We start from the raw sequence: 16045 nt of genomic DNA on the forward strand, positions 1-16045 counted from the left end.
CATATGTTAAATTGTCTGTAACTGATATTTTTATTAATCCCCTTAAATCTATTAGTGAAACGTTCAGAAAAAAAAAATCTATTTCTGAGATATTTAATGGATTTTTCACACATGCTAATGGTCTTACCAACTATAAACGTCCACTGCTGGCTTTCTGTTTAAATACTCGGCTTCTCATAAACATCATGAATATTTAGTCTAGTCTTTGACCACGATTTACCTTATATAGTAAGTAAATGGATTATTTTTCCCATTGTGAAATCTTCTGAAACCAAAGATGAACTGGTATCATTATCAACCCTCGAGAGACACGAAAATGGACCCTTGTTGTGCATGTGACACTTCAGCTTTTTCCCATGCCACAAATGCATATAACAAAACAACTCATTGACCAGAACACAGTGCTTCCACTACGTATCACACCCAAAATCGGCCACTCCGCCACCAGAATGGTATTGACGATCTTTCCATAATTGCGTCTTCTTCTTCTTTTTGGTCAGCTTTATGATGACTGCCAATATTTACCTAGCTCATCAGTCAAAATCCTAAACAAAAAATGATAAAAATGTAGTTGAACAAATGTTTCAAAAAAAAAATTAGTTGAACAAATTGATTATGCTAAAGGATTCTTTACTTTCTCAAAGGTTTGCGTTAAAATAACATTATAAGTAAGGATAGAATTATAAAATCATACAAATAACTCTACTTATTATGTCATAGATAAAGATTAACTAACAGAGAGAGAGGTTATGAGTCTTGATTTGATTTAAGCATTTAACCAAATCCTTGTGAAGCAATAGTTTTATTTACATCATGCATGGGGTCTTTTAGAAAAGCCCTTATTTAAAAAGGTAATTTTAACGTGAACCTTCTAAAAAGTAAACAATAACAAAGAGAGACTTTGAGTCTTGATCTGATTTAAACCCTTTTATAGACCACATCCTTACAATTTAACCGACTCAATGGTCGCCTTTCCATCATGGGGTCTTTCAAAAAAAGTCTTCAAGTAGTCCGAGTACACAACCTTTCTATACCGAGCCATCTCATTGTTTTCTAACACCTCTGGTAACGGCTGGATAACCGAATCACGAATTGGTTCGCAGAAAACCGGAATAGAAACCCGGCTACAAGATTTATTGACCAGCACACAATGCTCCACGCTCCTATACCCATCATTGCTCATTATCTGTAACACGTCTCCAATATTAACTACAATTGCTCCAGGAATTGGAGGGACATGAATCCATTTATCCCCGTCCTCGGTGGCTCGAGCGTAGAGGCTGCTCAAGACACCGTCCTCTTGTAGGAGGAGAGTGAGGGTGTTGATGTCTGAGTGGCGACCAGTTCCTATTGCGAGGCTTGGCTCTGGACATTCTGGATAGTAGTTGAAATTCATTCTCATTGTTCCCATTAGTGTTTGTTGACTAGACTCGTTGATGGTTGAGTTTAGATTGTTGATGAGTATATTTAAGATCTTATTGGCGATTGGTTTCATCCTCTTGAAATGGTCTGTCACTTGTTCCCTATACAAAATTAAGAAACCATCTTACAATAGTTTACATATAACCATGGTCGAATTTTAAATTTTATGAGAAACATAAACATTTTTAGGTCAATTTAGTAAAAAAAAAAACTTTTAGGAATCTATATTTATATTTTTTTTTGCTAAACAGATATATTTATAATTTTTAAAACTTGGAAATCAACACAAATATTTTATCCGGTTGTACCTAGAACCGGCTGTGCATATAACTATTTTTAAGTTGTTATTATATTACAAAGATATATTGAAATTTTAACTATTTAGGTGATGATTGTTTAGTAGTTTTTGGTTTTAGTTTTTAGTTTTTAGTTTTTGGATTTTAGTTTTTAGATTTTAGATTTTGGTTTTTGATTTTCAGTTTTTGTTTTTAATTTTTCAGCTTTTGGTTTTAGTTTTTAGATTTTGATTTTAGTTTTTGGTTTCGCAGTATTTTTTAGTTTTTCAAAAAATAATTATATATTACTTTAAAATAATACAGCAAAATATCAATTAAAAATATTTAGAAGTTACCATAAAAATTTATCAAAATATCATGATTTTATTTAAAAATAAAATACAGTAACATGTTTCTAGTTATTATATTATTATAAAAAAATATACTATAATAAAATGTAAATCATAAAATAGATATAAGTTGCAAAAATTAAAATATTTTAAAATAATAAACTACTTAGAAATTTTCGTATATAAATTATATTTTATTTTAAAACTTGAATGACAATTGTTTCATGATATAAATGATTAGTTTTATGTGTAATCTTGAGTGGATGAAAAATGATATCTGGAAAAATTAATAATTATTAAAATATTTAAAATTATATATTTTCACAATTAAAATGATTCGCAATTTATCATGTTTAAAAAAATTAACATATTTTACTAAAAATATAAATAATAAATAATAAATTTTTTTATGACTAATACACAATATTTATAAACTAAAAATACATTTTTACTTTGTGTTTAAAAAAAATACATTTATTCTAGAGCATATACATTTAATCAATGTTGATAAATGTTATATTAATATTATCAAAAAGCTAAAAAAAAATATAAGAAGTTACGTGCTCTTCTACAAAAACTAGAAAAATATGGATTTTGGTTTTTCACTTAAAAGTTGATACATCATGTAAAAACTGGTTTCCCTAGTTTATAGGAAAACTCTTTTCCTAAAATCTTGATTGGCTGTAGAAAGAGTTTTTGTTTCCCATAATTTTAGGGAATCAGCTTTTTAGAAATCTTGATTGGCTAAGAAAATGGTTTTTGAAAAACAAAAACCAAAAACCATTCTAAAAACTAAAAACAATCAACACCTTAGTTTTACTTAACCTAAACTGATAAAACCAAACCGTAAACCGAACTGTTGTTGGTTACAGATGAACTGTACTTACTTGCAGACAGGAGGCCACGCCGCGTCGAAGCCATGTTGTTGAGGAAGAAACTCAAACTTGATATAGTCTCTCCACTCCAACACACTCTCTTTGTAAGGACTAAAGCTAGTGGTCAGCCACGCCGTCTCCGACACCGAACTTCCTTTCCAGTACCTACTTCGCTCCTCCACTGGAAACTGGTAGAACCCACGGGCCGCCGCAACTAAAGCCTTCAACTCCACCGGAGCTATCCCGTGGTTGACTATCTGAAACAACCCGAGCTTAGCCGCTGCATCGCAGATCTCGCTAGCCACTTGCGGGTCATTCCAGTTGGAAACGTCGATGACAGGAATTTGTGAGGATGACGAGAGGATTTTGTCGGAAGTGAGGCGTTTTTGAGGAGGTTGAATGTATGGAGAAGGAAGTGTGGTTAGTTTTAGAGAGTCAACGAGCCCTTTAACTCCGTTTCGTTGGTTCACCACGAACTCTCTCACGTCAGTGGTTGAAGTCATGGCTAAGATAGCTAGTAAATGAAAATACTTAATATGTATACTTTCTTTTATACATGAAATTGATCTAAAAGATCGACATGAATTCGTTCACCTAAAACTTACTCAGATTGGCAATAGAAAAATATGTCCAAAAACAAAATGTCATGTTGGCCTACCACATCACCTAACGCTGTCAATGTCATTTTCCGTTCCAAATTGGGTTAAACTCAAACCACTCACAAACGCACAAGGTCCACTGTCTTGATAGAACACCTCCAAAAGCATTCTATCCATTGAAATTCTAAATATAAATATGTATATGTATATATTGTATATGTATATATAGTTGTGGGATCCACTAGATTTTACACTATTTAGTGAACCCTACAACTACATACACATATACAATATACACATACACATATTCATATTTAGAATTCCAATAGATAGAACTCTCTATTGGAAGTACTCTTAGATAACTCTAGCTACAGACCACAAACTCAGACATCCGCATCTAGAAGTTGTCAAAAGAATCTTTCATCAAAGATATTAATACTATAATGGAAAATCTCGTGCCAAAATCTCTCATGGATCTCTCGTGATTTTTAAAGACTCTCCTACTATAATATTAATATATATAGTAAGAAATTCTATTTGAAAAACTCCTGTAATGATGATCTCTTAAGAGCACTTTCAACACAGGTTCTTAAGAAAGGTTTTTTTTTTTTAAAATCCAAAAAATAAATTAAAAAGAAAAAACATAATAGTAACCGGTTTTTAAAAGATAATTTTTAGAATTGGTAAAAACCTCTAACGTGTTCGTTTTTTATTAGCTCTTCTTGTGTATCTCTCTTTCTCTCGTCTCTTTTTCTCTTTGTCGTCTCTTTCTCTCTTTTGTATTTGTATGGTAAATCAATTCTTGTACACATGTCCCAAACCTTAATTCTCTCTTCTTCGTCATGTTTGATTTCGTGGGTATCATTTCAATTTAGGGATTTTGATGTTCTGATTTGGGAATTTAGGTTTCTTCAAATTTAGAAATCAATCTAAGAAAAAAAGATATTCACACATCTAATCTTTCTTCAGAACCCATGAGTGGTTTTATACCATTAGACATAACAAAATATTATAACTCTAAAAATTTTTTTATTTACAAAATTTTAAAAAATTATAATAAAATAATGATAAGTATTTATTAGAGGTTTTTACCATTGGAGACGGTCCAACTCTCTAGTTTCTACCGACCCCAGCTACAGCGAAATGACAACATTATTGGGTTACTAGCACCAGGCCCGTCTCATTCATTTAGAAGGCCTGCTGCATGTTCAAGAACAATATAAAACAATTTGAAAAAATGAGTCAATGACCATAAGCTAAACGTTTAATGGGATCAGAGTGAAAAACTTACAAATCCCACTCGCCGCTTGTTCTTGCAGGTTTCACAACAACCCGGTACAAACATCAAGGCTATATATTAGTAAACCAAATATATTTTCTGCATCCTTATCCTGTAACAGCATCAAGAAACAATCAGAAACTTTTTACAGGATTTCTTCAAAAATTCACTCGTAAAATATTAATGATTAAAAATGATGGTGGACATCATACACGTCCTTGTTCAATGTATATGACTTTCTGAATAGAAGTACCATCAGTTCTGGTTTTCTGAAACTCCAACCCTTGAGGAAACTTAAGTAGTATGATTACTGTTTCAGTGAAGTTGATCCTGGTAGAGTTGTGAGGAACTTGAATGAACTTGGCCTTCTGTGCAGAGAGAGAAAACTATAGTTCTGGTCAGTCTATTTGATGCAGACGAGATGTTTATCAGGAATTTACTCTGCCATTTCGAGAAGCTTTAATACTCGTAACTATATTTGTATAGGCTCTGCCTCTGAGTTGTTATATGATCTTTCGAGAAGAGGACAATCATGTGATTGATGCGGACATGTTTATAAAAAGCAAGACTTCGTATTCAGACTCGGTCAAGGAGGCTATGGGTAATGCCTATGTTGTTAAGAAATGTTTAGAGCTTGGATACAGCACATGGTTGTTTAAAAGTAATGCACTTTTGGTGGATGAAGGTCTACTCCATGACAGAATCAGATCAGGATATGGCTTCTATGAAAGCTCTGGAGTTTTGATTGTTCAGTCTTCATTGGTCACTCAGAAGCTATGAAGCAATGAGCTTATTCATCTAGTGAAAGAGGTAGTGAAGGGAAAGGGGAAGATAGTTAAGACTGTAGAGACAATGAGTATTGAAAATCGTTGGGAGATGGCAAACCGGCCGGTGGTGTATTGGTCACATGAGGTTGGTTCTAATATCATTTGGACAAAGCTTGAACTTGTGGCTCATTGATGATGATCTATCTTGCAAGGCTGTGGTTTGTCATAACTCATTACGTTAGAAAAAGAGAAAGAAGAGTTATTGGCATTTTCTGGTGATGGCATGGCAATGATACACACGGAGCTTTGTGAGGGATTGAGTTATTTATTTTTATTTAGGTTCATGCAGTTGTATGTATACCTGATAAGAGATGCGAGACTGATCATTATTGTATAGATTCTAAAAGCAACACAAGCAATGGAACTCGTTTTTGATCAATAGGAAGAATATACAGTTTGTTTATTAGACCAATCTAAACGCATTGTCGAATGAAACTAGCATCATAATGTTTATTAAGCATGAGAGTCACTTCGCTACTGGTCCTAAAAAGTTCCAAAAAGACGAGTAGTTTTGATATACCTTGTTCATTTTGGAAAAACTGCAAGGGACAAAAATACAATGTACAGTATCACCTTTTCCAGGTGTACAATTACTTCATCAAAGTCAAGTAAGTCTGCACACAATTCGAAGCTTGAGTTTGTTGTTGTTTTTTACACAATTAAAACACCAAACTGAAGTAAATAATTGAACCTACGGGTCCACAACTAAACAAAATCTCGATGAAAGAAAAAGGTTACCAGATCCCAATCCAGATCACACTAACCTGTCGTTTTAAAAAAAAGATTATGCAAGGACGATCTGCCACTAAAATATTCTTCACTTTTTCTTTCTTCTTTCAAGTATGATTGATAGTCATGGGTGAGGGTATCCACGTCACGTGTGTTCAATTATGCAAGGTCCACCTGAAGATGTTAATACTATTTTTAAATTTTGTATCATTAAACTAATTGTAAGAAAATTATAGTTCGTACCCTATGAACTTATATTTCTAATTCATTATTATGTTTATAGAATATATAACTTTGTGGGCGATGGACATGCATGAATCACGACGGAGAGTCTCCCACACTCTCCTGAATTATGCTATATGATATATCTATTCAGATATCACCGTGGCTCTCCACTCAAAGTCAGACTCGTAGTACCATGTTGAACAACCTTTAATTTTTTTTTTATTATGTTAAGGAATAAAAACACATTTCTAAAAGATGCCAGAGGAGTGAAAAGGGCAAAAATTTAGTCTAGGTTAGGCTTCGCATCTTACCAACTATCAACCTCCACACTTGGCTTCCTGTTTGATCATTGTAGACGTCATAGATATTGGTTGCATGGTTGTACTCAAGAGGTAAGCAAGATTTGAGAATGTGTTAAAATATTCTCCTCTAGGTTTAAATCTCTTTAAAAACAAAATCACAGTTATACGAGTAGTCTGAACTTGGGATGCGACTCATATAATTTACATAATATTCCAGTAACTGGAAATCTAATTATCATGCATTAGTCGGAAAACATTCAAAAATTAGGTTATGCAGTTTTACTCGGGTTTACATACAGTTCTGTAATCCTTCGAAAAATGATCACTTTCTAGCACTACTTGAGTTTATAGCGAAATTAATTGGATCAGCCGATATAGTATATAAAAAGACGTCATGAATATTAGTCTAGTTTATAACCATAGTCTACCATAAATAAAATGTAAAATGTTTATTTTCTATGATGAAATGTTCTGAAACTGAAGATGAATTAGTATTATCAACCCTAGATAGAAAAGTTGGACCCATCTTGTTCTTGTGCATGTGACATTTCAGCTTTTTCCCATGGCATAAATGCATATGACTGAACAAATCATTGACCATGCCACCACACTGCAGTGCCAGTACAGTGCTACCAATATGTATCACGCCCAAACTCGACCACTCCGCCACCAAAATGGTAATGACAATTTTAAACCTTTAATCAAATCGTTATTATTTAATCGACTCAATAGTTTTCTTAACATCATGGGGTTTTCCAACAAAGCCCTTCATGTCCTTATTTTAAATGTTATTTTAACGAGAACCTTTGAAAAGGTAAACAACAATAATAAAAAGAAAGATAGATTCTGAGTCTTGATCTGATTTAAACCCTTTTATAAACCACATCCTTATAATTTAATCGACTCAATAGTCGTCTTTCCATCATGGGGTCTTTCAAAAAAATCCTTCAAGTAGTCCGAGTACACAACCTTTCTATACCGAGCCATCTCATTGTTCTCTAACACCTCTGGTAACGGCTCAATAGCCGAATCATTAACCGGTCCACAGAAAACTGGAATAGAAACTCGGCTACAAGATCTATTAACCAGCACACAATGCTCCACGCTCCTGTACCTATCATTGCTCATTATCTGTAACACGTCTCCAATATTAACCACAATTGCTCCCGGAATCGGAGGGACATGAATCCATTTATCCCCGTCCTCGGTGGCTCGAGCGTAGAGGCTGCTCAAGATACCGTCCTCTTGTAGGAGGAGAGTGAGGGTGTTGATGTCTGAGTGGCGACCAGTTCCAATTGCGAGGGTTGGCTCAGGACATTCCGGATAGTAGTTAAAATTCATTCTCATTGTTCCCATCAGTGTTTGGTTACTAGAGTCGTCGATGGTTGAGTTTAGATTGTTCATAAGTATGGTTAAGATCTTATTGGCGATTGGTTTCATCCTCTTGAAATGGTCTGTCACCTGTTCCCTAAAGAAAATTATAAAACCATCTTATAGTATATTAGTTTACGTATAACTGCTTTTACGTTGTTATTTTAGTATACAAAGATATATTGATAACCATAACTATTTTATTTTATTTTGCATGTCGGCTATAACTATAACTATTTAACTATACTTTTACGTTTTAATGGGCAAATGATAATTGATGTAAGAAATGAGCAAATGAAAATAAAATTATATTAAAAAAAGAGAAAAAGACTAGAATAGCACTAAACCAAGTTTTTGTTCCCGAAGTAGCACTCAAGGCTCAAAGTCACAAAAATAGGTTTCATTAAAGAGGTAAATATACACTTATACCCCTTGGGTTAATTAATCCAAACCTTAGGGTTTAGAGTTAAGGGGTGGGGTTTTGGAATTAGGGTTTAAAATTTTATAAAAAATAAATACTAAAATAAAAAATAAAAATTTTAAAAACAGTTTCAAAAAATATTTTTAAATTATAAAAAGAAAATTTGAAAAAAAAATAAAAAAAATTCGAAAAAAGAAGTTTCAAAAAAAAATTTATAAAAATTTTGAATCTGAAAACATGAAATCTGAAACTATAAAAAAAATTTCTTTATTTTTTTTATTTTTTTTATTTTTATTTTTATTTTTATTTTATTTATTTTTATTTATTTTTATTTATTTATTTAATTTTAAACCAAGGGTATTAGAGATATTTTACTTTTTAATGAATGTCATTTTTGTGACTTTCTCCTTCTAGTGCTATTTTTGAGACATAAACTTCAAAAGATGCTATTATTGACAATTGCCCTTAAAAAAATCATAAGGAGGAAATTTTCTTAAATAACATTGCTTAAAAACTAAAATGACAAAAAAAATTCAAACGTAGCTAAATTTTTATTCTAATGTCACCTCGTAAATACTGAACTCTAAAATTTTTTGACCAGTAAATTTAAAATAAAAACTAACTTTTAATTATTTTATTTTAAGATTTTTTTACTTACGTCCTTATTTTAGAACAATATTGTAAAGTGTTTTCAGCTCAAAAAAAAAATATTGTAAAGTATTTTTTTAAGTAATAATCTAAACTCAAAAAAAACAGTAAACAGAACTGTTGTTGGTTACAGATGAACTGTACTTACCTGCAGACAGGAGGCCACGTGGCATCATAACCATGCCGTTGAGGAAGAAACTCAAACTTGAGGAAGTCTCTCCACTCCAAAATACTCTCTTTGTAAGGATTAAAGCTAGTGGTCAGCCACGCCGTTTCCGACACCGAACTTCCTCTCCAGTACCTTCTCCTCTCTTCCGCTGGCAATTCAAAAAACCCACGCGCCGCCGCAATCAAAGCCTTCAACTCCCCCGGAACTATCCCGTGGTTCACTATCTGAAACAACCCGTGCTTAGCCGCTGCATGGCAGATCTCACTAGCCACTTGCGGGTCATTCCAGTTAGACACGTCGATGACAGGAATTTGCGAAGGTGATGAGAGGATTTTGTCGGAAGTGAGGCGTTCTTGAGAAGGTTGAATGTATGGAGAAGGAAGTGCGGTTAGTTTCAGAGAGTCGACGAGACCTTTTACTCCGTTTCTCTGGTTCACCACGAACTCTCTCACGTCATTGGTTGGAGTCATGGTTTAGTGAGTGAATGAAAATATTTATTGTATGTATGCTTTCTTTTATACATGAAAATGACCTAAAAGTTACTATGGTCATTCACCTAAAAGTTTACTCAGATTGGCAATAAAGAAAAACATGTCCATAAAGAAACAAATCATGTTAGCCACCACATCATTTAACTAGGGGACAACCCACTCAAACCACCGATTAGGACATAATTTGAGAGATATATTTTAAAAAAATTTGTTAGTATTTATATGTAAAGAAAAGTTCTATAATAGTAATATTTTTAACAATTTCTAGCATTTTTGTGAATTTTTAATTAATAAATTTATCGAATACGTGTATTGTTAAATAAAACTGATTTTATGTATTACAATTTTGACTAACGTCACTATATAGTTAGCTTCTTGAAATCTTCACTAATTATTACTGGAGTTAGATTAATTTATAAAGTTTTAATGTAATTATTATTATAAATATGTACGATATGATAACAGATTAAAAAAATATATAAAAAGCATGTTATTTAAATTTGGCTTAGAGCATTCTAAAATGTTGGACCGGCACTTCACCTAACGTGGTCAATGTCATTTTCAATTTATCATATATTGGGTTAAAGTACAACCAATCACCAACCACAAGACCCACTGTCTTGATTGTTTTAGACTGTTCTTGACTTCTTGTGACAGACCCCATGTTTTTTTTAATGCATTTGTTGGGTTCCACATATTACCACATGCTTTTTTAATTACAATGCCACAAAATTCGCTAGAGATGGAATGAGACTGAAAATGGTTGGAGAATATTGTTGCCAGTCATACAAGACCCCACAAAGAACAGGTTTCAATAAAGGAGAAACCTACACCGTGTCTTCTCACTCTAACTTTGTTTTACCATCTCAAGAAGAGAGAAAAAAGGAGGCATTCGTTGGTGCTAAAAAAAACTCCAAAAGGCCGTCAAGCAAGAATTGGTAGTGGAGGAATAACTGAATAAAATTGGAATCTCATAAAGGCATATCAAGAAACCCATGATATGTTATTGTCGCTGCAGAGTGGGAAGCAAGCAGTCATAAACCTTTACTAGCCGTTGTGTCACCGTTAATTTGTACGACGTTTGCTGCTGTGGCTTTCCTAACTCGATCAGATCTTGTTTCACTCTGTTTATACAAACACATCAGATTAGTTGTTTTCAGCTAAACGTTTAAAGGGATTAGAGTGCAATACTTACAGATCCCACTCGCCGCTTGTTCTTGCAGGTTTCTCAACAACCCGGTACAAACGCTCAAGGCTGTATATTAGCAAACCAAATACATTTTCTGCATCCTTATCCTGTACCAGCATCAAAACATTTTTACATGATTTCTTCAGAGACCCATTCATAAAATACTAATGATTGAAAATAAAAGTACAAATAAAATGGTGGACATCTTACACGTCCTTGTTCAATGTAGCTCTGATACTGCATAATCCTCTTTTCAATTTCAACGACAAGTAGCCTCCTGTGGATACGTGCAATTCTTCCACGTCCTTGAGCTCTGCTATCCTACTCACACCAGTGAAATCAAACGGAATAAAGATACACAGTAGCTGCATTACTGATTGTGCGCAACGAATCTCTACACATATATGTATCACTATCAAATTTGGTTTGGGCTTGAATTATCAGAATTCTCACCTGTTTAAGCCATGTTCGAAGCAACGTGAGCATACCAAGACTGAGAAAGAAAGCAGGTAATGCAGCTAGAATGGCAAAGTTTATTTCATTTGCACGAAGTATCTGATCCAGTTCAAGCATCGCTCTGCAGGATAAGATTATTCAGTTATATATAAAATGATACTACAGTTAACTTATAGCTAACGGTTAGCTGAAATTACGTTTCTATATCCAGTTTAAGCTTCTGGACCTGAAAAAACAATTTTGATGTGATCAGAATCTCACAAACAGTAATATACAGCTTCATGCTAAGAACTTAAATTACCTGGATAAGCAAACCACGTGCAAGCTCTCCGTTCAGGAGGTTATGAATAGGGTGCACGAGTTCCTTTTCGTAACTGCAATAAGAAGGCAATGTTCAAATATATACTCATCTCATTGTGGTGGAACTTTGATCTTGCGGTAACTATCGAAGGAAATCAATTCAATATGCCTTTAGCTTCCTAAAAAGGAACAATGTTCAGAGTTGTACCGGTTCATAACAACTTCAAGCATCTCCTGATCAGATGCATTATCTGGGATCTTTTCACGCGTATCCTGCTCGCAGAAATTCCTCAGCATTCTGCATAGCAAATAGAAAATTAGGAGTACTAAAAGAATGATAAAAGATATTTTTGGTTACTGTTATTTGAAACCCTAGATAGGTGAACTATATAAGAATATAACAAGTGAATTGCTATAATGAAAAGGGAACTATGCATGCACATATATGATAACAAGTAAGTGCAACCAGGATGAAAAGCATCAAGGAAATGTATATCGACCTGTGCAGTGAGTCTTGCGTCAGCTGCACTTCTTCAGTTTCCATAACACCCTTGTGCCTTTTCCGGAAAGTATCAAAAAGCTCATCCCTAATGGCAAGCAGCTACAAGATAAATAAACCAATTCAAAAAATTTCAGGCAAACAAAAGACAAGTAACAGACTAAGCACACGTCTATTTTGGGTAAGAACCACACTGAGAGTCGCATTGAACATCATTTTACTCTATTCACAATCCTTTAATAGACTTTTATGCAACAAGCCATTTGGATCAGGATGAAAAGTTACTAACTGCATTTAAATTCTGAGAAGGATAAAAACAAACCGGTTGCTCAACATGATCACTGAAGAAGCTCATTGTTGCTTCTTTTGCATCATGAATCCAATTATCGATGTCAGAACTCCCCATCAAACTACTATGACGCAGTAGCCATATAGAAAAAACCGAAAGCCCAACTGCACCACATGTGTATCGGACCCAGTACAGTGTCATCCTCCTTGGCTTCCGATGCTTGCCTACCTATAAAAAATAGGGAAATGAATTCAAATGAAGGCTATTTATTATTACATGATGATTTCTGTTAATTAACTAGAGCCACACCACCTACCATAACTGATAAGTACGAGTTAAGTTTCTCCAAATTCTTATGAACTAGGTTGATAGCGTCCGTGAGTTCACAATCGGTCCACTGAGATCCTTCTTCATTAATTTCAGGCAGTCGATCAAACACTAGTGGCATTGAGTAACTTCCATCAATAGAAGAATCAGACTGTCAACAACAAACACGAGTAACATAAGAGTCAGGGCCATCACAAATGAAGGCAGTGCCAACAATCAGTGTGTGTTACCTCACGCACAGCATGTAAATGGCTGAAAGAACCCTCCAAATTCGAAAACAATCGATTGATAACAGCTAACAAAGACGGCAGTGACTTCTCTGGATTCTTCAAAAGATCTTCCCCACGTTTATCCAATTCAACATAAAGCTAGAGAAACACATAGAAAGTAGTAACATTAGTCAATACTATAACTTTATAATGATAAAAAAAAGGAATGAAATTTTCAAGATAACCTGAGCAAGAAACGAAGCAAGCGAAGATCTCAACTCCATCAATACTCTCATCCTATCAGACATGTGAGACGAAGACGACTGACAAAGATGCTGCATCGCTGAATCCTCACTGAGACTTTTGCGGACGAAGTTCTTACTCTCATTCACAAAAGCTACTGGTCCCCTCTCGAAGATCATAAAGTAAGCTTTTCGAGCATTAGAGCCCTGTAGTCAATACAATAAAGATCCAAAAAGATCTTCACTAACATAATAATCAAGTGTAAATAAACCAGGGCTTGTGGCAAAAGTTCAATACAGCCATGGTTCGAGTCCTAGGCACTAAACAATTAATATTTCGGCATCGCCAGGGACAGAGGAACCGACACGTGGCAACATTTGACTAGTTTGGAAACTTCGTAGAGCCAAATTCAAAAACAAAATCACGGCCAGGGTTCCGGGCACTGGAGAATTAACATTTCGGCACTACACGTGGCAACTAGTTTGGACCAGTTCCGTAGAGCCAAATTCAAAAAAAAAATTAAAAAAAAATCAAGTGTAAATGTTAGTGTTGATTCACCTCAGCTCTAGACTGCCAGAAATCTAAACTTTTCTGGATATCGTGCAAGTTCGAGAGAACGTCAGCCATTATCTCCTCCAACACCGCATAGATCCTCGACGTATCCGATGAGATGTTGCTGAAGATAATCAAATGCTCAAAACTCAAATTAAGAAACTACTTATTAGAAGTTACTTAAACAACATATAGAGGAGATGAATCTTACGGAGAGGAGCATGGGAACTCGGAAGGTAGAGGGAGAGGGAATGATACACGTCGTGATTTGGTGAACGTTTGGCGAAAGAGATTGGAGAATTTTCCGAGAATAATTGAGTTCGAAGTGGGAATCAAGGAAGCGACGCGGTTCCAGAGGTAACTGGAATAGAGAGGAACTATCTCTCCGATGTTAGACGGCGTCGTCGACGGTGGAGACTCGTTCGCCGGAGGTTGAGAATCCATTAGAGTCGGCGGCGGCTGATTTCGATCAAAGAATCAGTAAAGAGAGATATTCGGGAATTTAAAAATGAATATACATATGGATCCTTATTGGGCTGTTATTGGGTTAAGAGGACATACAAATACTGGGCCGATGGATATTATTTTATCGGTAAGAGTAGACCAACTCGCATTTGGAAAATTTTTGGGTCGGGTTTAGGGTTGATTTGAATTGATAAATTTTGCATATGTAAAGAATGGATGGGAGAGGAGGGAGTTGGTAAGCTTGACAAAAAAGGTATTGTGATGTAAATTAATGCAACTTTGTGTGTATAAATTCTCCACAATTGATATTCATATTTGAAAGTTTGGAGGCCATAGCCATTTATTAAGACTTTTAATAATAAGAAATCATAATTTGGAAGTTTATATTGACACTACAAGAAAACACAACATTAACGACGGCGAAATTCGTAGTAAGTTCGTCGTAAAATCAGTTTTACGAGGAACTAGCGAGGAAACACGTTTCGTCGTTATTTGTTCGTCGTAACGCATATTTCCTTGCTAATTCGTCGTAAACTAACGAGAAAATATTTCCTCGTAAAGACGAAGCAAAGTATTCGTCGTAAAAACCACGTAACCCTTCCACGTAAGGGGGACGCTACATTTCCTCGTAAATACCTTGAAAACATTTCCTCGTAAATAACACGTAAATGTTTCCACGTCAAATACTCGTTAATCTTTCCTCGTAGTGTTGACGTAAATATTTTACTCGTTAATTCCTCGTAAAATTTCCACGTAAGGTTGTCGTAATTTAGCTACGAATTTACTTTAAGTTTATATTTTCCAGATTAAAAAAAACAATGTATTTAATTATTTAATAAAAATCTAATTTAAAAAGAATATTAAATACGAAAATAATTTATACATAAATAATTTTTGAATTTATAATACAACCAACGAAAAAAAAAAAAAAACTAAGGGTCGTTCATCCCCGGTAGAATTCCTCACTCCTCCTCTCTACATCCGCGTCGGCATGTGTGACGGATGATGATTCGCCTAAAATTAACATCAACAATAATTAACAAATTCTATAAATCTAACTAAGTTCTCTACATTAACCACCTAATCAACACTAATTAACATAAAATCCGTAAAACTATCTAAATTTCCTACACTAACCACCTAATCTACCTAAACTAATCAAATTAGAGAGGAAATAGAGAGCGTACCATAGCTACAAAAGGGAGAGGAAGTTGAGACGAAATGGGAAGTGAGAACTCGTGTGTATATATAGGAAATTATGAAATGTCGTAAATTCCTCGTAAAGTTACGAGGAACTCGTGAGGCCCGTGTTTTTATTTACGAGGAACTCGCGAGGTCCATGTTTCGTTTCCTCGTAACATCGTCGTTAATTTACGAGGAATTAGCGAGGCCCGCTTTTATTTTTACGAGGAATGAACGAGGCCCGCATTTTTTTATTACGAGGTCTTTGCGACGATTTCTGCTTACGTGGAATTAACGAGTGCCACGTTCTTTATTTTTAAGAATCGTCGTAAGTTCCTCGTTAATTTACGA

General features: G+C 34.6%; 3 protein-coding genes across 4 annotated transcripts; all 3 read right to left on the reverse strand.

Annotated features, from left to right (window-relative positions):
* Positions 1-760: 760 nt before the first annotated feature.
* LOC106383829 (bi-functional coumaroyl CoA and feruloyl CoA ortho-hydroxylase F6H2-2-1) lies at positions 761-3677 on the reverse strand. Its single transcript, XM_013823887.3, has 2 exons — positions 2935-3677; positions 761-1523 (listed from the first exon to the last, which is right to left on the reverse strand). The coding sequence occupies exons 1-2, from the start codon at positions 3423-3425 to the stop codon at positions 944-946; spliced, it is 1071 nt and encodes a 356-aa protein (XP_013679341.1). The 5' UTR covers positions 3426-3677; the 3' UTR covers positions 761-943.
* A 3908-nt stretch (positions 3678-7585) lies between these two features.
* On the reverse strand, positions 7586-9994 carry LOC106416325 (feruloyl CoA ortho-hydroxylase F6H1-2). Its single transcript, XM_013857187.3, has 2 exons — positions 9472-9994; positions 7586-8351 (listed from the first exon to the last, which is right to left on the reverse strand). Exons 1-2 carry the CDS (start codon positions 9960-9962, stop codon positions 7772-7774), a joined length of 1071 nt encoding a protein of 356 aa, XP_013712641.1. The 5' UTR covers positions 9963-9994; the 3' UTR covers positions 7586-7771.
* A 737-nt stretch (positions 9995-10731) lies between these two features.
* On the reverse strand, positions 10732-14541 carry BNAA02G01210D (protein DGS1, mitochondrial). 2 transcript variants are annotated; one of them, XM_022698744.2, is made up of 14 exons: positions 14259-14541; positions 14054-14171; positions 13498-13701; positions 13283-13411; positions 13033-13194; positions 12750-12944; positions 12429-12529; positions 12137-12226; positions 11930-12002; positions 11826-11854; positions 11626-11749; positions 11383-11493; positions 11179-11279; positions 10732-11107 (listed from the first exon to the last, which is right to left on the reverse strand). In XM_022698744.2, the coding sequence occupies exons 1-14, from the start codon at positions 14489-14491 to the stop codon at positions 10987-10989; spliced, it is 1791 nt and encodes a 596-aa protein (XP_022554465.1). In that variant the 5' UTR covers positions 14492-14541; the 3' UTR covers positions 10732-10986. The 2 variants fall into 2 exon arrangements, with proteins under 2 accessions (XP_022554465.1, XP_013679350.1); XM_013823896.3 differs by having other exon boundaries at positions 13274-13411.
* Positions 14542-16045: the final 1504 nt, after the last annotated feature.

This window comes from Brassica napus, chromosome A2 (genome assembly GCF_020379485.1).
Source record: "Brassica napus cultivar Da-Ae chromosome A2, Da-Ae, whole genome shotgun sequence".
In the NCBI taxonomy this organism is placed as follows: domain Eukaryota; kingdom Viridiplantae; phylum Streptophyta; class Magnoliopsida; order Brassicales; family Brassicaceae; genus Brassica; species Brassica napus.